This window comes from Babylonia areolata, chromosome 13 (genome assembly GCF_041734735.1).
Source record: "Babylonia areolata isolate BAREFJ2019XMU chromosome 13, ASM4173473v1, whole genome shotgun sequence".
NCBI lineage: Eukaryota > Metazoa > Mollusca > Gastropoda > Neogastropoda > Buccinidae > Babylonia > Babylonia areolata.
In genome coordinates, this window is record NC_134888.1 from 18,153,424 (window position 1) to 18,176,848 (window position 23,425).

The window sequence follows — 23,425 nt, forward strand, 5'->3', positions numbered from 1 at the left end:
AAAGATCCTCGGCATAAAGTGACAAGGGAGGGTCTCCAACCTCCAGGTCCTAGAGAGGAGTGGCCTGCTGATCCAGTGCCAGCTACGCTGGACAGGACACCTTGTCCGGTTGACAGACAGCAGGATCCCGAAGATGCTCTTGTATGGCCAGCCGAAGGAAGGCCACCGCGAACTTGGAAGACCCTGCAAGCGCTCCAAGGACACCTTGAAGACAAACCTCAAAGCCTGTGACATAGACACCGCTTCCTGGGAAACTGATGCCCTTCGACGGGAGACTCCATCACCATGACGTACTGTGCGCGTCTAATATCACTGATAGTGAAAAGACGCTAAACTAAAGAGCGAACACATACACACACACACACACACAAACACACACACACGCACGCACACACACACACATTTTCTTTTGCTGTAGAGTGAGAGACAAAGATACAGAGATTGAGTGTTGGTCTGTACTGAATACAATTTTTCAGATCCGTTTAGTCCCGCGATTTTCTTTCTTCCTTTCTATTTCTTTTTCAGCACAGTAAAGCCAAAGTTTTTTTTTCCAACAAAATTTTTATTTGGCTTAACGCACCATAGACAATATGAGCAGATAAATAACACAGCATTATGAACAGCCACGACAGTGTAAGACGCAATAAACAAGACAGTGCATATTCCCATATACACTTGCTATTATTATCATTAAGATTACTATTATAATTATTGTTATTACAGTGTTGTTTTACATACACACACTTTCATGGATGACATGAACCCAGTGATGTAACAACAGGACACTGACAGTTGAAAGAATTTATCCTGTGTAAAGTTAATTTGAACTGCACGTGGTGGCAACCGTTCCTTTGAATTCACCAACAGATACTTTGGACACGTTTTATATATTTAAAAGAATATCTTAAAAAAAGAAATGGGGAATGACCCCAATATATATATCCCCCCCCCCTCCCCTGTGGATCGGTGTCAGAATCCCAAGTGTTGTAAGTACCGATAAATCCCAATCCATGTTTGAATCTGGATAACAGCTCTCTCATTTTTACGTTGTCATGGTTCTACTGGTAAGGAACAAGGCGAAACTTGCTTCTTCCTGGCTTCACAGGGCATCATGCTTAATCCTCTGCCATCTATTGTCAGGTATTCTGATTTTTCTTGGCAGCCGGTGAGATCAGTTCACAACTTCAACTCCTTTGTAAGGCTTTGTTGCAGCTTGTTTGGATGCCCCAATTTCCTATTTCCTCTTTCTCCGAAAGCTCCAATCCACTTTGAGCTTGTTTGGTGACACAGGCAGACAACGCCTCCAAGATTTTCTCACTCATCATCATTTCCTCATGTGACAGCTTTCTACGAAAGTGTCCAGTTCATCATCATTTCTTCCCGTGACAGCACTGCAAGTGTGTCCAACTCATGATCATTCCCTCCAGTAAAAGTGTATCATCAAGTTTTTGTCCTCCTGTGACAGCATACGCCATTTGTGTTCAGCTCATTGTTATTTTCTTCTAATCAGGATTCTGAACTTCTCAACATCCATCTTCTGATTTCCAGTTCCTGTAAACTGCATCTAGTTAGTTATTCCCACACCTTATCAAATGATATGAAACTGTTTTAGATAGCTCTTATTTTCAACCCATATTCCGAAAAACGACTTTCGATTTTGATAAAGGAATGTCTCAAACATACTGACCTTCAACTTAAACTCACGCACTGTAGTTAAATTGTTAACTCGCTACTAGCAAAGCAGGCATAAGGCAGAAGAATTTAACTGGTGAGAAAACGACAAACACTGAACTATATTTGTCAAAACTAAGTCTGACCAGTGAATACACAAGCATATGACTGGCGAACATTTTCAGTATAACTCTGCCATATCGCACATGCTCGCATTCATGTTTGTAAATGTACTTTGTACTGTATTGTTTTGTATTGCATTGTACTGTACTGCACTAGTATTTGTCTCAACAGATTTCTCTATGTGAAATTCGGGCTGCTCTCCCAGAGGAGATCACATTGCCACAGTGCGGCACCACCCCTCTTCCTCTTCTTTTTTGTGGTCTGTAAATGCATTTGTTTTACTATGAAAGAGGATTTTTCTACCAGGGATAACCCTTTGCTTATGCTTGCATAAGTGCCGGTATGAGTATATTCTCAGACTGGTTATCGTCATAGTGGTGTTGTTGTTTTTAGCAGCGAGAGACCACTTCACTGGTGAGGTGATCCATGCGTCCATGGCTGAGGTTATACTCAGTGCTGACAGTATCTTCCAAACTCTGACCGCATGATCTGTCCACATATTTTTTGTACACCAATTCACAACGTTTCAATTTACACCTATTTCATACACAAGTTTTGTTTTGTTTTGTTTCAGTGCATTACTTAACACATTTATTTACAGACTCCCACCCAATGTGGAATATTTAAACATCAAGCTTATATACACTGTTGGCAAACTGCAACGGTTAACAGTTATAATGCTAAAGGTTTTCGCAGATCCTCACTGTGAGCAAAACAGCAGAGCTTTTCAATGAAAATACGTTAAAAAATTTCTAATTTTTTTTAAAGCTAGCAAATTGCAAAATGTCCCAGAAAATAAAACAAACAAACAAAAAAAAAACCGTCTATGCCCGCATGGCAAATAACGTGTAAAAGCTCTAACTGGTAAAACGTTCCAAACGTATGGTGCAAGATGACATACGGAATTTCCTATGCTTGCACAGATTCACCTGTGCTTGAACTACCAACAGAATCTGCAACAGGTTTTAGACAAATCAACACTGATTTTCATAAAATTACCTACTATACATTCCTATCAGTAGATGCATTGGATTAACGTAACAGTCATAATTCAAGAAAGCATGCAAACTATCTTGACAAAAAACCCCAACAACATTCAAATTTGAACCACAATAATTTCCCATCATCACATTGTATCATATCAACACACACACACACACACACACACAAAAACTTTTAAAAAGTTATGCATGCAGTACATTTTCAAAAATAGTATTTATGCTTCTTATAAATAAAAAGAAATGGAATGGCAAAAACATAGCAAAAAGAACCACTCATTGTAGGTAAAACCAAATCGTCTTTCACAGAGAGGCCACAAGATAAATAAAGCACTTAATCAATGGGGCGGAACATTGAGCTGGTGTGACCGATGTGTTTGACACACTTTACACCGTGTACTTGACACACTTTTCACTGAATTTACAGAAGACACGCTCCCCATTGTGCTTGATACACATTTCACCAAATTTATAGAAGACACTACTCCCCAGTTTTGTTCTGACTTTCTCATGAGAACAAAACACAAGTTCCCGTCATCAACGTTTTGTTGAAATGAAAAAAGAAAAGAAAAAATTATGTGTAAAAAAATATACATGAGCACAGTTTGTTCATGAACCTAAACTGGGTGAGCATTTCTTTTAATGTTTGTATGAGCGTGTATGTTTGCAAGTGTGTGTGTGTGTGTGTGTGTGTGTGTGTGTGCGTGCGCGCACGTGCATGCACTTTCACTCATCTCTCTCCACACCAAGCTACTCACAGCAGCACACACACACACACACATACATAAAAAAATATCCCCCACTTTGGACCCAGTGTTTTTCACTCCAGTTAATAACCTTGGAGTGAGGGCCTGCAATCACTGGTCATATACATGCCCACCCACATTCCACACTCAGAACTGAAAGGTAATGATGGCTGGTGAGTCAGCATAAATCTGAGCAGTGACAGAAACATGAGGGGAGAAAAAAACGAAAAGAAAATGTCAACACAATCATTAAACCGTATGATAACGCTGTTAAGTACTGGCAATTAAAAAAAATCAAAAAAAATCAAGGTCTGTATACACATACCATGATGCTTACAGTTACATGTTCAGTGACTGCACGAACGCCATGATGTGAACAGCTTGCGTTTTCCCTCTGACAAGAACTGGCAGGTAAATCAGCAAAACAAAACAAAGTATGCTTTTTTCTCAATCACTCACAGCTTAGGAAAAAAAACAACCAACCCTATTTTCATATGAATAGAAATTTTGGTCCTCGTCTTGATTTTTGTTGAAAAGAAAAACAACAAGAAGGTAAGTACACATCTAATCATTTATTCCAGATTAGCAAGCAAAAGAGATGAAGAATAGCTCAGCCAGAAAAATATTAAGTATACAACAGTATTATACTGCTAAATAGAAGCAGTGACATTATCAAAAAGACATGACAAAGAAATAGTTACTTAAAAAAACCACATCAGCTCCTCTTTATAGCATGGGACAAGGTCGATAACTTAGAAAAAAAACATTTCTGTGTGTATATTTTGTGTGTAGGATACACACACACACACACACACACACACACACACAATATTAAACTCTTGAATAGGAGCCTGCTGCTACACCTTTTTTCTGCACTTTTTTAGTGGGTGGGATACGCATGAGAGGAATAGAAAGGAAATGAACAATATATTCTATTCTTTGGATTAAAAGGCTAAAAAAGGTTAAAGATCCCACATCCTTTTTATGGCCTACTGACCTTTGAGGACAACCCCCCCCCCACCCCCCCCCCCAAAAAAAAATCGAGTTCTCCTCTGTTTCTTTATTTGTTTGTGAGGATAATGACATCTGAAGAAGAAATGTCATCTCACAGCTAAAGACAGGGGCCTTAGGTGGCTGTATTCATACTCATTTCTTTTCTGAAATTCCAATTCACCAGTCTCCATCTGCAGTAAGGCAGGCGATATTAAAGTATCAAAGTCTTGTATAGAAAAAAAAACCAACCAAACAAACAAAAAACACAACAAGAAACAACAAAAACAAAAATGAACCCCAGCAAAGAAAGTAAATTATCTTGTGCACAACAAAAATTTTCAGCTGCAGCAGTGATGATTTCAAAATGCAAGCTAAAAGTTTACTGGCAGGGCTTTGACAGAAATGGACCATCAAAAGGTTGATAACAACACAGCATCTGGCACAAAAAAAAGTCACAAAAATGGCCACCAAATATATTTATGACTTCTCTTATCAGCAAAATAATCATGACATAGGCACATATGTGTACAGTTACAAAAGTTTCCAATACATCTGTACCACAGAAAGCTTGACACATAAATGTACCACAGAAAGCTTGAGAAAAACATGGTAGATAATCAAAAAAGCATTTTTCACAAAGCATTGAGAAACAGATCAGTCACACACACATACACACACGTGCATGTTTGTGAAGACACACATTTTAAATTCCTAATTCTTAAAACACCTTTAAAAAGCAGTATGCAAGCCCCAATAAGATAACTAACCGAACACACACAAACATACACACGCACAGGTTCCCAATTCAGCGTCATCCTCATCCCTATCATCATTCATCATCATCGAAATATAAAAATAAAATGTCCCAAATTCTGAGGCACAAAAAAGACAAGGACAGTGACCAGAAACACAGGGAGAGAGAGAGGTGGGGGAGAAAACGACAAGCAACAGACAGAGACAGAGAGAGAGAGAGAGAGAGAGAGATTTTATTTTACCAGGGTAATCAGATAAGCAAAACATATGCTTTTTCCCACCCAGCCCTGGGGTATAAAAAAGAAAGGAAAAATGAGGTATGTGGGGGGTAGGACTACATAAAAAACACATGAACAGAGAGAGAGAGAGAGAGAGAGAGAGAGAGAGAGAGAGAGAGAGACACAAAGCCTCAAAAATGTCAACGCGAAGTCCTCTTGTTTAGTTCAATTTTCAGTCACTTCTCTGCTGACTTCTGATCCATAATTGGAGGCTTCAATAAATGAAGGTTTCTGTGAGCTATGTCCACCAATATTACTGACTTGTTTCAGAGACCAGATAGTTCAGGGCATTCACAAACACTATGTAGAATGATTAGTCAGTTAGGTCTTCAGAAGCACTGTGTATTGTGATCAGTCAATCCTCTCTCTGGAAACACTATTGCAGAATAATTAGTCAATCTGCGCTTCCTCCTTAAGAAACACTATGTAGAATGATTAGTCAATCAGCACTTCAGAAACACTGTGTTGAATAATTAGTCAAACAGTACTTCAGAAACATTGTGTGGAATCATCAGTCAATCATCTGCTCAGAAACAATGTGGCAAAAACAGTCAATCATCTCTTCAGAAACAGAGTGTGGAACAACTAACCAATCAGCTCTTCAGTAACAATGTGTGGAATTATTAGTCAATCAGCTGTTTGGAAACACTATTGTGTGGAATAATTAGCCAATCAGAAAAAAAAGAAAATAACTGACAGATACAGATAGGGATGGAAAGGGAGGAGATAAGAGGCACACACAGACAGACTGACAGACATACAAACACACAAAGACAAAATGGAAAGACAAAGAAAGGCAAACACAAATACAATGAGCTCTGTAAATCCACAGACGAAAGAGATTCAACTTCTCATTTCACAGTACATGTAATGTCTGCTTCAAAAGTCGGTTTAAAAAAACCAGGATGGAAATAATAAATACAATGTTTGAGGAGTCAACATCTGAGAACACAGGGCTGGAGTCAAACAAAGATTTAAAAAAAAACCACGAATATCATTCATTTTTCAATAAAAACTCCAAAACAAAACAAAAAACAAAAAACAGAAAGAAAACAAAAACATACACAAATAAAACCTACACCACTTTCACCAACACAAAACTGACAGCAACAACAATAAAAAAAATTATGAATAAAAAATTATTAAAAAAAAGACAAAATAAAAATAAAAACGATCATTTGTTTGAATGTCAAAAGCTAGTATATCAATACATTATTGCATTGCCAAAATTATATGCATACAGAATATACTTTTAAGAAAGAAAAAAAAAGAGAAAGAAATACATTTAAAATGGCAAATTTTCTGAAGCAGTTTTTTTTTTTTTTTTTTTTTTTTAATACATACAGAAGAGTAACTTTAGAACTGCACAAACACTAAAGCATTTTGTCACAATCTTACAGCATAGGCATGTGTACATGTCTGTCTGCGCACCAAAGGATCTCCTGTCCGAATAATGCACTGTTTGAGTACATTTTAAGATCTGTGAAAAGGTAGTCGCATGCATAAGCTGGTAAACGTCTGATATTCAGAATCCTGAAAGATGTGTTCATGTAAATGGCAAGCTCCTAAAACAGTGTCACAGTTCACAGATTTTAAATTTACAAAACCATCAACGTTGGTATCACATGTATCAGTCACAGTTAAAAAGGACAACAGGAGCTTAACTCAGTGGGGATGTGTATGTGTTAATACAAAATGTTTTGGATGCACTGAATCTACTGTGCCAAATAAAGTGACACTGAGAGGAACACTAGAGTTATAGAGTTTAAACCTAAAAGCAGATTTAAATTCTGTTGGCAAGCAGTATCAAATAACAGGGATTTTTTTTCAACACATACACGTAACATGAAACACAGATGTTATTGCAATAAATTTCACTATCTTTGTAAAATTTGTATTATCATGAAATATTTTATTATGCATTTGTATTGCACTTGACAAAAAGAATGTCTGATGTGTGTGTGCATGTGTGTGTGTGCATACACTTATGTCTGTGACTGCATGCATAATTAGTGTCTGTATCAAGTGTGTGTGTGTGTGTGTGTGTGTGTGTGTGTGCATGCGTGCGTGCACTTCTTATGCCCGTAACTGCATGTGCATAATTAATGTCTGCATATATCTGTGCATGCATGAATGCACACAGATACAACTTTGGTCATGTGTAACATCACACATAAGCAAGCATAATGTTTATGTACAGCACAAATATCAAATGCACAAAGTTAGAAAAAAGGTAAAAATTTACATGAAAATCAGTTGACATTTCCTTTGCTTTTAGATTGGTCAAACTTCAAGCACTCCACAAAGCCACAGAAAATTAACACAATCAAACTATTCTAAATGCTACTCTACACACTTAAAAATCATTTAGTGATGTGCACAGTACCTATAAGACATTTATTGCACATCCCAAGGTCAGTATCACATGATCATACATACATGTGTTTATATATGTATATATATATATTTCATTCGTGGTCAACGCAGCTTGAAATCCAAACCAATTAAGAAAATGAAAGACATTCAGTGTTCAAATGAATTAAGCGGGATAAAGTGGTACATTTCTTTTAAAACAGCAAGGAATCAAGAAATTCAGTCACAGGACACTGTCTGTTCTAAACAATATGGTCACATGGGAGGGAGGTACAGTGGGGTTGGGAATGGGGCCGAGGGGGGGGGGGGGGCAGCATCTCTCTTTCCTTAAATCCACTTTAAAAACAAAACTGACACACAGTTAAACAACATTACTTGTGATCTTGTTTCGCCAGTTGAAACATTCAATGCAGTAAGCCCTAAGCCTAATGAACACTTGACGAATCTCAATTATAAGCGCTCAAGCATATTATTTCACATCAGATGTCAAATGACCTTGATCAAAGTCTTAATTCTGATTAGAAGAAACAACAACACTCATACTGGATTCAGTTTCGGGGAGACTACTACTAAGCTGTCTTTCCTTTATTCTGTGTATTCCAACACACGTTTCAAGAATACTTCATCATCTTCAAAATGAAAATTGCTGATACTGTTTGCTGATCAATGACACAATGACAAATGAATTATCAGACTTAAGTTATACTGACAAATATGGGATCAGACTTTAGTTAGGGTGACAAATATGGGATCAGACTTTAGTTAGGGTGACAAACATGGGATCAGACTTAAGTCAGGGTGACACACATGGGATCAGACTTTAGTTTTCTGCTTTCTCCTCTGTTTTCTCCTCTGCCTTCTCCTCAGTTGCGGCTTCTTCGATCTTGGTGTCTTCCGTCTTGGTTTCCTCTGGCTTGCTCTCCACATCCACTTTAGTCTCCGCCTTTGAAGGCTCCTCTTTCTCTTCCTCTTTCTTCTCCTCTGCTGGTGCGTCTTCCTTGGTCTCCTCTGTGCTCTTGGCTTTTTCCTCTTCACCCTCTTCTTTCTTCTCCTCTTCCTTTCCTTCAGCTTTCTCTTCCTCTGCTTTTGCTTCCTGAAAGGAAAAAAATAGTTCTGGTTGTTGAATTGTTTTTCAATTTTAAGTCTCAAATTCAATAAACCTTTAATTCAGATTGTAGCACAGAGGACTGCATCATTATTTAACACACAACAAGCCCAACTCGAGAACATATGCAAATAACAAAGTAAGAAAAAAAAGTTGTATGGTTGCTGAATTGATTCGCTGATGCAAATCACACATATGTTTGCAGATTCATACGAGCGCGTGCACACACACACACACACACTGTTTACTGACACGTGTGTATAGACATACATCCAAGTGTAAAAAAGCACACAAAACAGCCAATACACATACTCCTCACATTTATAAAAATTCAAATCTATGTTCATTGCGTCTCATACAAATACCTCCTCATAAAATTTGACCTTTTTTTCATTTGTTTCAACTGATAATGCAAGAACAGCCACCTTTGTTTTGATTTTTAAAACAAATTTGTTATTCTTCAGCAGCCTGGTGGTGCAAGATCCACTCCCTTGGCCTATCTGAAGAATACATAGATCCAGAGTGTGATTGGGTGGTGGGTAAAAGAACCCACATATCTGTCATCAGATAATGCACTGGATGCATTTGCTTTTAGTGTAAGGGCAAGACTCTGTGGATGACAGCATGCAATGATCATTATTCTAATTATATCGCCAGAGACACACAGAACACTTGTTCACGCTAAACAGTAAAATTATTGTGATATCATTGCCCCTGCTAGGATCAGCCATTTGCGCATTGGGGACATAAACATTCAGTGCTTTTGAGCAATCTCAGGGCACAACTAAACCCTTTTAAGCGCCAAGCCTGTTTTATGCTCAGTGACAACTATTAGCCAATGAATGTTTTGGTCACAGAGGGTAATAATAATAAAAAAAAAAAAAAAAAAAAACAAGCATGCAAACTACTAAAAGAAAGTATATATATAACACTTTTCTGAAAGAAAATTGAACACACTATCTAGTTATGACAATTTCATATGGATTTAATGTTTTTGCATCAGGAAAATTCCTACAATCATGCCGATAGAGAAAGCCATCCTAGGGCACTTTTTTGCACACCAGAAGGGGATAGAGATTTCTGACATGGGGGACTCAAGGGGTTAAGGATGGAGATTTCCATCATGGGGAACTCAAAGGGTTAAGGATGGAAATTCCCATCATGGGGGACTCAAAGGGTTAAGGATGGAAATTCCCATCATGGGGAACTCAGAGGGTTAAGGATGGAAATTTCCAACATGGGTCACTCAAAGGGTTAAGGATGGAAATTACCATCATGGGGAACTCAAAGGCTTGAGGACAGAAATTACCATCATGGGGAACTCAAAGGCTTGAGGACAGAAATTTCCATCATGGGGCACTCAAAGGGTTAAGGATGGAAACTACCATCATGGGGAACTCAAAGGCTTGAGGACAGAAATTACCATCATGGGGAACTCAAAGGGTTAAGGACGGATATTACCATCATGGGGGACTCAAGGATTACGGATGGAAATTTCCATCATGGGGAAATCAAAAGGATTAAGGACGGATATCATGATCATGGGGAACTCAAAGCGTTAAGGATGGATATTACCGAACTCAAAAGGTTAAGGACGGATATTACCATCATGGGGGACTCAAAGGGTTAAAGACGGAAATTACCATCATGGGGGACTCAAAGGGTTAAAGACGGAAATTACCATCACGGGGCACTTAAAGGATTAAGGATGGAAATTACCATCATGGGGAACTCAAAGGATTAAGGACGGAAATTACCATCATGGGGCACTTGAAGAGTTAAGGATGGAAATTTCCATCATGGGGAACTCAAAGGGTTAAAGACGGAAATTTCCATCATGGGGCACTCAAAGGGTTAAGGATGGAAATTACTATCATGGGGAACTCAAAGGATTAAGGACGGAAATTACCATCATGGGGCACTCAAAGAGTTAAGGATGGAAATTTCCATCATGGGGAACTCAAAGGGTTAAAGACGGAAATTTCCATCATGGGGAACTCAAAGGGTTAAGGATGGAAACTACCATCATGGGGAACTCAAAGGCGTGAGGACAGAAATTACCATCATGGGGAACTCAAAGGGTAAAGGATGGATATTAACATCATGGGGGACTCAAAGGATTACGGAATGAAATTTTCCATCATGGGGAACTCAAAGGATTAAGGACGGATATTACGATCATGGGGAACTCAAAGGGTTAAGGACGGATATTACCATCATGGGGAACTCAAAGGGTTAAAGACGGAAATTACCATCATGGGGCACTCAAAGGATTAAGGATGGAAATCCCATCATGGGGAACTTAAAGGATTAAGGATGGAAATTTCCATCATGGGGAACTTGAAGGGTTAAGGATGGAAATTTCTATCGGGAACTCGATGGGTTAAGAATGGAAATTTCCATCATGGGGCACTCAATGGAGTTAAGAGCTACCGTGTTGGGTACAAGTGCTATTTTTTAGGAAGAATGAAAATTTTGGCTTTAGTGCTGTGCCTCCATACCTCAGCCCCTCCAGGCCCCTTGTACTTCTTGCTCTTCTTGATGAAGCCGCTGTCAATGAGGCTGTAGGCCATGTCCACCACCGTCTCCTTCACGTCAGTTGGCTCAATGCCCAGTACCTCCTTCATCTGCAACATCAACACCCATTGTTATTTATTGTCACTTTATAGTCCAGCCAATATCAGTACTCATCAAACCAAACAAATGCTCAACCACGTCAACATTAAACTGTCACATCTACAAAAAACCAAACAAACAAAAAAACAACCACACCAAGACAAACCCACAAAACACAGATCATGACACTTTATCTTAACCATCTAGATCCTAAGGGCAAATAAGTCTAGGCCACGCTGAGGACATCAGCCCTTCTGGTGCTGAGGTGAAAGCAGGGAGAGAGAGAGACAGAGAGAGAAGGGAAGAGAGAGAGGGAAAGAGAGACAGGGAGGGAGATGGAGGGAGAAAGACAGAGAGAGAGAGAGGGGGGAAAGGGACACTGAATCCATGTCCTCCTAGTTGTCAGTCTGCAATGCTACCACCTTGACATGGTGAATGGTTAAAAATAGAAAAAAAAAAAAAAAAGTTACCCTTTTGTTGTCAAAGCGGTGGACCTTGTTGACCTGGGGTAGAATCATCTTGATGGTCTTGTCGAAGAGGGCCGACATCCACAGAGCAAAGTATGGGCAGTTCATGGTGGGCACGTTGTAGCCTGCCATTAAAGCACAACTCTACATTAACTGTAATGCCAGCAGTCTGTCTGTCTGTTTGTCTGTCAATACTGGTGTCCCTAGCAAAATTTATTACAAAAAATACATTCTAATATACAGGTGTGAGCATGCGTGAGACTGAAGCTTGACTGAATGACACAGGAAATGCATGAGTGCCTAAAGGCAGCTGTCAGTCAGCTCTACCCAGGAAGGCAATCTGCTGTACAAATGACTGTTTGTACAGCGCTCAAAGTTTGGTCTTTGATTGAAGATGGGCACTATATCAAGCATCAGTTATGATAATCATCTTGTTTTTCAGTGCAAGTCTATGCTCCTCTCAGCTAATTTTCCATGAGGATTCATTCCAACAGTCACAGACATGGAAACTGATACGAGCACAGCACAGGTGATACTGTTGCTTGAAAAGCATCATCACAGTATAATACTGTTGCCAGCAGTGTAGATGCAATGCATGCAGTGGATTATACAACACAACACAATATGACATAATACAAAAGAAAACAATACAATGAGTCTGAATGACATCATCAGAAGCATAGCTATGATACAAACTGAGCATATAACACGACGACACCTGCAAAATTTGAAACATTATGAATTATACTACTAAGAAACACACATTTGTGTGTGTGTGAATGTGCACACACAATCACACACAAACACCATGTGCACACAATACATGAATATACATGCATGAAAAACATATGCACATTAGAACAAGCATGTGCACAAATACACACACACACACACACACACACAAACACACATTAGAACAAGCATGTGCACAAATACACAAACACACACCTTGAGGTTTGAATTCCTTGGCCAACAGCTGAGCAATTTCCTTCATCCACATGTTTGTGTTCACAACCAGGTGACGCTGACCTAGGACATAATAATAATCATAATAATAATGATGATAATCATCATCATCATCATCACAACTCCACAGATATAGGCAGATACAGACAGGTACATGCATTCTGGTATGACAAACTGTACACAAACAGGCATGTGCACACACAAACATTCACACACACACACACACACACACACAATGGAAGTTCAAGAAGCACAATAGTCACTCAGACGGTAGGCAGAACAGATGAGGTGAGTTTTGAGACATGCTAAACTGAACTGGGGACATAATAAAATAGCAAACGAAGCCCAGCAAACCACAGAAGGGCCATTGAACGAAACAGCAGATTTACAGGCTGTGAGTAAAGTTTTGTTGGAGCAAGTACATCGCCCTCTATCAAGGTTGTCAGTATCACAGTAACTTTCTGCACCAATCATGCACTGACTCTCTTTTTTTACAGCCACTCAGTGCATGCACATATGATCACACACATTTGCATGCACACACATACACACACACACATACACAAACAACCACATGTACACAAGTATGTACATACACACACACACACACACACAGAGAAACACACACACAAGCTTTGGATGCAGAGAGGCACACTAAATTGTTTTATCAATTGTTTTATCTATATCAGTTTGCATCAGATCTTCACAGCAGTTCACTGGCTCTACAAAACTGCTCATCTTTGTCCAGATAAAATAAAGGTTTATTTCTCTAGCAAAAGTATTGTTTGCTATCCCTTAAACATAAAACAATGACAAGGGGAACCAATCCATTTACCAAACCATACAGACAGGGTGACTGAGGTACGAAAAGGGCACAAATAGGACAGATACCACACAACCTCAAGTATCAATATTACATCCAAAAGACATTTTACTGCCAGTTGCTATCATAAGGCCGAGGGCAACACAAGTTACCTGCATGCACTGCCTGTATGACAGTAGCAGTACTGTGAAAGGGAAATAACTGATAAAACTGACCCCTTTGTAAGACTGGCTATCAGTATGAGGTTGTTTCCCTTAACCAATACTGCACTAAAGATTTGTGACTGACAGGTACTGTTGAGACATACATCGAAGCCTAAATAATGCAATGCACCACACCTTCAAAGTATTTACACACATACACATAATAACAGATGTGTGCTTCTATGCACACAAATGCAAATACAGAAAGGCACGCATACACACACACTCATTCACACTCCGTGTGGATTTGAGTCTCATGAGAAATAGTCTAAGCAACAAAATCAGATACATTATAATACAACCTGTGTAAGTAGGTTTGAGTGTGTTGAGAAATAATTAAATCAAAGAAATCAGATAAATTATAAAATAATTTGTTTAAAATCATTGAAAACAAACAACAATAAAAACAAAAAAACAAACACATGAGGGTCTTTTCATAACTTTTGGGTCTGTCACTCGGAATGAAAAAAAAAAAGTAAAGCTGAAACATACATGCAAACACACAGATACAACCATATACATTACACACAAAACATGACCACACACACAATCAAACACACACAAACCACCCACACCCTCTCCACACCCCTTTCCTCCACCCTCCAAACACACGCACAACTCCATCCTTTCCACATCTTCTTCCACCCTCCACACACACACAAACACACACACACACATGCAAGCACAACTCCCTCCTCTCCACACACCTCTCTTCCACCTTCCACACACACACACACACTCAAACACACAAGAACATCAAGCAACACAAAACAAAAGGAGACAAGACACGAACCTGCCGCATCTGGCAGTGTCATGGCCTTGATGTGAGCAGAGGCCACATCGCGCACGTCCACCACAGCGAAGTTCAACTTGGGGCAGGCTGGCATGGACCGCTCCAGCAGTCGCTTGATGATCTGACAGTCATGTGACAGGGCAGTGCACACAATTGAGTCAAGCAGCATACAGACACACAAGCACACACACAGACAAACACAGAGGAGAAATGCCCAGAAATGCATGTGAACTTCACATTAACAACACAAATGCACACATTTACCCATGTGCATGCGTACACATTACACATGCACAAACCAACACTACTGACCACTGATTAAATTACATTACTGATATTAAACCAACCAACTGTCCCGGCTTTTGTATGTGTATGTACATATCTAAGTGTTTGGTTGCATATCTAGTACAAACATAAGTTTCTCATTTTAGTGTTCAAATGCATGTTTTACTTGTCAGTCTTTGCATTGCACAGCACAACTGAGCATATTTTACATGGAGAGGCACTTTATAAATTGGATTATTATTATATCATTATGTTATAAAATCTATCCTCACCTCCATACTTGTACACTGGGAGCCATGGAGCACTGGCCCCATCACATAGGCTGGGTTGATCACTGCCAGCTCTATCTTGTCTTCATCTGAAATGCACAGGTATGTACTGTATGTATTTCAGTTTTTCACCTGTACAAACCTGGAACCCACTGCACTTTTCTGTCTATCACAGTCTGTCACCACTCTCATCCTTTTAAGGCAAATCTGACAACTTGCTTTTCTCTTTTCTTAAGTCTTTTACATAATCATGGTACTCACACAATCATTCATTCCTCTACCCTGTATTCTTTGAATCTACATTTATCTGTGTTCATGTGTGTGTGTGTGTGTGTGTGTGTGTGTGTGTGTTTGTGTTTGTGTGCGCTTGTGTGTGTGTGCGTGCATGCATGCATGCGTACGTGCATGCATGCATGCGTGTGTGCGTGCGTGCATGTGTGGTGTGTGTGTGTGCGTGTGTGTGTGAGTGTGTGTATGCGCACATGTGCATATGTTGTGTGTGTTTGTATACATTTGTGTGCACGAGTGTGTGCATGCTTGTCTGAGAGACAAACAGACAGAAGGATTTTTAGACTAATCACTATCATAGAACAGCAGAGGAGGCAACTGTTGTCCCACCTATCTAGGACAGAATTTGATTATATTTGACAGTGTCGTGCGCAAGTTATATACCCACTCTCTTGGCCAAGAGGGCTTTAAGACAGTCGGCATTTGGATGGTCCCCAAGGGCCAACTGTCCCCTAAAGGCTGCAGCACTAAGTACCAGTGCAGTCTTGCCTCCCAGTTTGAGAGTCACAGTCCTTCACAAAAGACCAAACTGTAAATGACTTCCCATTGCAGTGGATAAACCATGCATTGTACAGCTTTCCCATTAAAACTGCTGTTGGCCCAACTATAAGACATATACCATAGTCACATAGTGCACAATGGCCAACAACAGCATACCAGGCAGCTCCTTGATAAAGTCCCATGCAGCTTTCTCTGCCAGAGTCTTGCTCTTGGCGTAAGCATCCAGTGCGTCTGTGTCACTCCAGTCTTCCTCTGTGTGCACCTTGTCTGTCGGTGTGCTGCTCCCTGCAGTGGTAGTGGATTGTCATACATAAGAATACATACCTCACGAAAATGGAGTATTACTGCCTACATAGCAGGGTAAAAAAAATGGTCATAAATGTTAAAGCCGACTCGTAGATAGACCATGAGTGAATGTGGGAGTTAAAGGAGGTAGAATTACCGCCTCAGTATAATGCAACAGTACAACACCATATTATGTAAATATTCTGTATCTAAATTCTTATGTTTTGGTGAGAGGGAGGGGTTATGATTCTTTTTTTTTTAACATGAATGTTGAGCCAGGTTTTTAAAGTCTTTTCACAAGTAGCTTAACATTAATACATTAAAATTTGTAATTCAAAGTGTGAAATTCAAAATACAGTAATTAACATGATTGTTATCCAGATTTTTATTGTGTTTATGATGAAGGCAGTAAACAAAATAAAATATCATGTACATACTAACATGATCATTAAAATATGTAAAATATTGTGTTCATGTTGATGAGTATTCAGGAAACAGTTTTGTGTTTTTTTTATGCATATATCAATGTGTCATTATCATTTATGAAAATCAAAAAACAACTTTTTTTGTTAAAAGTTGAACCTTCAACTTCATGTTTGTTTCCTACACACACATACATTCACATACACACACATCACATTCACACACACACCCACACCAAACCCCCCCTCCTCCCCCACCCACATCCCCTCCCTCACACATATTCCTCCTCCCAAAACCCCCTCATACAACACCCATACCCCCCTAAGAAACACAGACCCACCCACTCTCACCCCTTTCCTCCACATCACCCCCCCCACACACACACACACACACAAACACAACACACTCACAGTTGACAGCCACACAGGAGCTGGTGAGGACAACGCGTTTGACGGTCTTGGCGGCGGCGCAGGCCTTGAGGACGCTCTGTGTGCCCTCCACGGCTGGCTGGATCACCTCATTCTCATCCTTGGGCTGGCTGGCCGGGAAGGGACTGGCCACGTGGATCACATAGGTCACCCCTTTCACCGCCCTGAAACCAAGGAGGAAGGTGGCGGCAAAGTGGTTAACTTGGATAACGGATAAGATGCTCATATGCCAATACAGTGTCCATGAGGGTCCTGGTCCACAGTCTCACCCTTTCTCTCATGTTTGACTGGAAAATCGAACTAAGCATCTAGACATTTCGATGAAATGATAAACCAAGGTCCTGTGTGCAGCATGCACTTAGCACACTGAAAACGAACCCATGGCAACAGAAGTGTTGTTCTCTGGCAAAATTCTGTAGTAGGAGAAATCCACTCTGATAGGTACACAAATATATATATGCATGCAATCAAGGCTTAAGCATGTTGGGTTCTGCAGCATATATGGATCTGTTTGAATGCAGTGACTCCTCCTTAAGAAACTGGAACAAGGTTTCAGTGACATAGGTCTCCCCTTTGACCACCCTTAAACCAAGTTTCAGTCACACAAGTCACCCCTTTTTTTTCCTGCACTTATTCTGCTCCACCTGTTTGCATACTGCAATATGGCTTATATTCATATTGCAATACTGATAATAGTTTGTATTCATTTTCACTCATACAGTTAATATATAGTTGTATATAAATATTCCTATTGATATATTGGTAATAGTCACTCCCACCCCTGCACCCCCATACTGCTAATATATAGTTTATATTCATTCTGCTATGTACTTTATAACTTATTTTCATTTCCCCCATACAGTTAATATTTATTATACATACATACTCCCCCATACGGTTTATATTAATTTATACACATATAACAAAAAATGATACATACATACATATACACTACATACAAAATAACTGGTGTCTCTGGATCACTTGCCATAGCCGAAAATGGTTTACTGCCAATGCCAAGATATATGAAGAATCCATAGGGGACCAAACTGCAGTCACATCCGGTGTATAAATGGCTCTCTCCCACAAAGAGAAATGAAACAGCTACCCACTGAAGTCTTTGAAGACTTTTTTTTACATTTCCCCCTTTTAATCTTTGCCAAGTTTGTTTTCAAATAACAGAGGTTTCTTTCTCTTTTTTTTTCTAATCTGTTATCTGCACTTGTTTTCCATCACAGTTATGTTGTATGACATATATATTTTTCACTTTTTTGTTTTAGCAAATGACCATGAGGCTATGTGATATATTAGCAGACGACAGACTTACTCTTCCCAAGAGTCAGGCTTGGTGAGGTCAGCCTCCACGAGTTCCAGTTTATTGGCAGCTTCCGGGCACAGGTCATTGAGATGCTTGACCTTTGTCTCATCTGACAGGCTTCGCACTGTGCCACGCACAGGGTACCCTGCCTGCTGCAGCTGTTTGATGACATGGGTAGCAATGTACCCGGACGCTCCGGTCACCAGAACCACTATCAACAATCCAAAAGTCATTCCACAATACACCATGACTGGTCACTGCAAAACTAAAGTGAAAAGGGTAGAAAGCAATGCAAAAAAACAACAAAAAAACCCAAAAAAAAACAAAAACAAAAAAACAAGAACAACAAACAAACCAACCAAAAAAAACAAAAAACAAAAAAACAAACCTACACACCAAAAAACAACAACAATAAAAAACCAACAAAAAAAACCCTAGCAAAACTGCAGATCAGAGAATGTAAACACTCCATGGTCTGCCTGCAACACAGGCTGCCACCTTCACAAAAAAAGGGAAAAAAAAGATAAGGGAACCTAAGTGGTGTGTATTTGCCATCTTTCAAGGGTTTGAAACCCCTCAACCACTCCCCCCTTCTCTTTTTATTGCATTTTTGTATACAGTAATTCTATAATGATGGAATGGTTGTTTACCTGCTGGACTTCATTTCCTCCACTTTCATGTTCTTGTATCAGACAGCTGAATTGGAAGCAATACTAATTTCTTATTGTATGCTCCAAAAACCACTCTCAGCCACACCATACCTTTTTGAGAAACTAAAACTGAAACTAAGGGCTCCCCAACAACATTTTTTTTCAGGTGGGATCTCCATCCTAAGTGCCAAGTACTTATATGACCATCTTGTATTCAGAAAAAGAACCCAGCCGCACTAAATGATTACCGTCCTGTTGCCCTGACTTCAGTAGTGATGAAATGCTTTGAAAAAATTATTCTCCGACATCATCTTTCTTTCACTGAACAGCAGCTTGACTCTCTTCAGTTTGCTTACAAAGCACACAGAAGTACTGACGATGCTATCCTAACTCTCCTTCATAATGCTTTCCTTCATTTGAATAACTCAGGATCTTTTGTTCGTATCCTTTTTGTTGACTTCTCTTCTGCTTTTAACACAATACAACCTCATCTCCTTGCCCTCAAACTGCTAGGCATGGATGTTGATCCGAAGCTTACTCTTTGGATAGTAAGTTTTCTTCTCAATAGAACTCAGTCCGTCCGCTTTCATTCTGCCCACTCTTCTCTAAAATCTACTTCTACTGGTGCACCCCAAGGTACAGTGCTATCCCCTGTTCTTTTTACACTGTACACAAATGACTGCAGAGGCACGGAGGAAAACTGTCATAAAATAGTCTGATGATTCAGCAATTGAAGATCTGTCCAACTCTGATGCTATTTATTTCTGTGAAATTAAAAAGTTCTGTTCCTGGTGTGAGAAAAACTATCTGGATCTCAACGTATTGAAAACAAAAGAAATGTTAATAGATTTTCGGAAAGACCCCTTGCCTGTAGCTAACCTTGTTATTGATGGTCAAACAGTGGAGAGGGTCAATGAATATAGATATTTTGGGACCATCTTAGACAATAAGCTGACTTTTGACAGAAATGTTGATTCCAATCATAAGAAATGTCAATCTAGAATTTTTTGTTTACAGAAGCTTAGAAATGTTGGTATAAATTCAAATATTCTTCAAAGTTATTATTGATGTTGTATCAAGTCCGTGCTCACAGTTTCATTTATGTGCTGGTATGGAAGTTTGGGAGTGAGGAGTAAGCGTGTTTTGAACGATGTCATGAGTGTATGCAGTAAAACTGTGGGAATGAAACAAGGCTAGTATGCAAGAGTTGTATGAAAGTCGAGTGGTTAAAAAAAGCAGGCAGATAGCAACTGACGACACCCATATTTTAGCAACGTATTATGAGCTGTTGCCATCAGGACGACGCTACAGAACTTTTAAGTTGAAATCCAGAGCTCTGAAGACTTTTATTCCACGTTCAATCCACCTTTTAAATTCTTGAGAACTGTGTGTGTGTGTGCGCGCGCGCACTCTCATGTGAGACGTGTGAAAGTCCGTGTATGATAGGCTGTACCTTGCTCTAGTTGTGGTGTGTGTGTGTGTGTGTGTGTGTGTGTGTGTGTGTGTGTGTGTGTGTGTGTTTACTCAGCTTAAAACGTGACAATTGGTTATAATGAATGTGCAATATGCAGGATGAATGTACAATGGAATATGTTTAATGCTAACGTCCATATTCTAAATATATTTCTGTTTAATAATTATGATGTAATAATTAATTGCAATGTTTTTAAAAGCGAATATGTGAAATGCTTTTATTTGAGAACATATGTTTATTACTCTTGCTTAATCAAGTTATCCATGTGGGGTGGGGGGGTGGGGGTGCGGGTGTGTGCTGATTATCTGGTTGTGGTTTTCCGCAATTCATCTTTATTCTTATCTTATCTGTCTATTATAATCAATGTGCAGTATAGTAGGCTATGTTTATAATTATATTCAAATAATGTTTCTTAATTCTTTCTGTTTTTACATTAAGAATACTAGTTATTACCTGCAGTGTGTGGATATATGTATGAAACGATGTATGTGATATTTTTTACATTTGTATCTTTGTAATATTTGTAGGGGCTGTTGTTGGCTTTTACAGTTATGGTCCCCATGTTGTTTACTTGTCTATGTTGTGATAATGCACCTGACCAAATTTCTCCAGTTGGAGATAATAAAGTTATTCTTATCTCTTTTTTTTTTTTTTTTTTCCCCTTCTGCTGTGTTCATTGACTGCAAACTCCATCGTTTGTTCATTTCTCTGTGTGGGCCTATGATGTGTATGGCCGTTTTCTTCCTTCCACTTATGCAGCCATATTCTGTTTTCAGTAGTAGATGCTGTTTTGTTTCTCCAAAAGAATGGGGGGCAGACATGAAATAAAGAGAAGGAGGTATAGTGAGAGAGAGAATGAGAGACAAGAGGGAGAGAAGGACTAGAGAGGTGGTGCACATAGAGAGGGACAGAGACAGGGGCAGAGACAAAGAGGCAGCCGGAGTGGGACAGAGAGAGAGAGAGAGAGAGAGAGAGAGAGAGAGAGAGAGAGAGAGAGAGAGACAGACAGACAGACAGACAGGCTGAGACAAAGGCAGAGGCATAGGCACAGACAGACAGAAACAGACAGAAAAAGAGACGACTGAAACGGAGCTGTCTTCCTACCAATGCACTAGCTCCCTTCCACCACTACTGCTCACCAGTACCAGCAAAGCAATATATTCTCCCATGCTTCTTTTTCGGCTCGTCCAAAGCACGTGACATTCGTTTCTCTAGTTCTTTTATTTATCTATTATCATTTTTTTAAAGGGCTATAATTTAAGTTAAGAACACCCCAACCCCAGCAAAAACAGTCACCACCGTAGCATGCAATAAGGTAGCCTGCCTATTGGGCAGGCATGCACGGTTGTCATGGCATCCAGCCATCCGGCGAGGCAGTCCTCTCCCGAGACAGGCCACGCCACGCCACGACCATGCACAGTGCACCGGCAGCCGGCCGGCACATCTCCGTACAACATGTACTGATTTAATTAAATTGAACGTCTAGTCACTCGGTGTAGAAGATGAGGTCCCGTGTGCAGCACGCACTGTGCGCACTTAGTGAAAAAGAATCCTTGGAGTCTAAGGTGTTGTCCTCTGCGGGCAAAATTATGAGGAAGAAATCCACTCTGATAGGTACACACACACACACACACACACACACACACACACACACACACATCCATCCTCTCTCCATCTCCTCTTCTTCATCGAACCGCACTAAACTACATATGCCAGTACTGGCTATAGTATGTAGCTCGGACGCCGGGGCGGAATTCGTACATGCCTAAAACTCGAGCCGGGTGAAATCCAGCACGGATCAGCAAAATTGCGGCAGGAATTGATTTTATTCCTCCCCGAACCCCCACCCCCTCCTCCCTTCCCCCATGCCAGCCTCCAGTTTCACCCACTTTCATTCCTGCAGGTCGAGCATTCGTTTTCTGTAAATTATTAACACATACAGGCAGGGCACAAAGGGTGAGTAGGCCAGGGGGAAACCGGCGCGGACGGTCGGGGGGTGGCGGGGAGAGGGAGGTGGGAGGGCAGACGGCACAGGGGGGCGTGGGGGTGGGGGTGGGGGTGCTATAATGGACATTTGCTATAGACTGAGAGAATGCTGTTTCAACGAAGGGAGGAACAGCGAAGGGAGGTAGAAGTGGGTGAGTTCCGGTAAACGCATGCCGGGGCTTATTCAAGAACATATGTACCAATTTAACTGCCCCATCATGAATAATATGTATTGGGGCAAAACGTACAGCGGGAAGAGAGAGAGAGCTCGGAGAGAGAGAGAGAGCTCGGAGAGAGAGAGAGAGAGAGAGAGAGGTGGAAGACAGAGAGAGAGAGAGAGTGAGAGACAGGCAGACCGACAGAGAGCCAGAGGCAGAGACAGAGACACTGAGAGAGCGGTGGACACGTCAACATTTTCTGAGCTGCACATCAGACTGACGTCTGGGGAGGGGCAGCCTCTTCCGAAGCGCATGGCTAAGGACACCACTGCACATCTCACATCTCCTCCTGATTGAATCGTCCGGTCCGTGTGGCAGGCTTTAATCAATGTGAGGCGCAACTGTCCCGACTGTGCCTGCGTGCCCGACGGGCTGCACGTGCATGCAGACCA

The 23,425-nt window shown here is 40.3% G+C and overlaps 1 protein-coding gene across 1 annotated transcript in view; it reads right to left on the minus strand.

The window, feature by feature from the left end:
* Window positions 1–541: 541 nt before the first annotated feature.
* LOC143289117 (uncharacterized) overlaps window positions 542–23,425 on the minus strand; it is a 26,167-nt gene continuing 3,283 nt past the window's right edge. Inside the window, exons 2-10 of the mRNA XM_076597978.1 lie at window positions 18,715–18,916; window positions 17,370–17,551; window positions 16,408–16,536; window positions 15,466–15,551; window positions 14,909–15,029; window positions 13,072–13,152; window positions 12,127–12,248; window positions 11,542–11,667; window positions 542–9,028 (exon numbers count right to left, since the gene is read on the minus strand). Of these exons, the coding sequence (XP_076454093.1) occupies window positions 8,756–9,028; window positions 11,542–11,667; window positions 12,127–12,248; window positions 13,072–13,152; window positions 14,909–15,029; window positions 15,466–15,551; window positions 16,408–16,536; window positions 17,370–17,551; window positions 18,715–18,916 (1,322 nt within the window). The 3' untranslated portion in view covers window positions 542–8,755. The remainder of the gene's footprint in view (window positions 9,029–11,541; window positions 11,668–12,126; window positions 12,249–13,071; window positions 13,153–14,908; window positions 15,030–15,465; window positions 15,552–16,407; window positions 16,537–17,369; window positions 17,552–18,714; window positions 18,917–23,425) is intronic.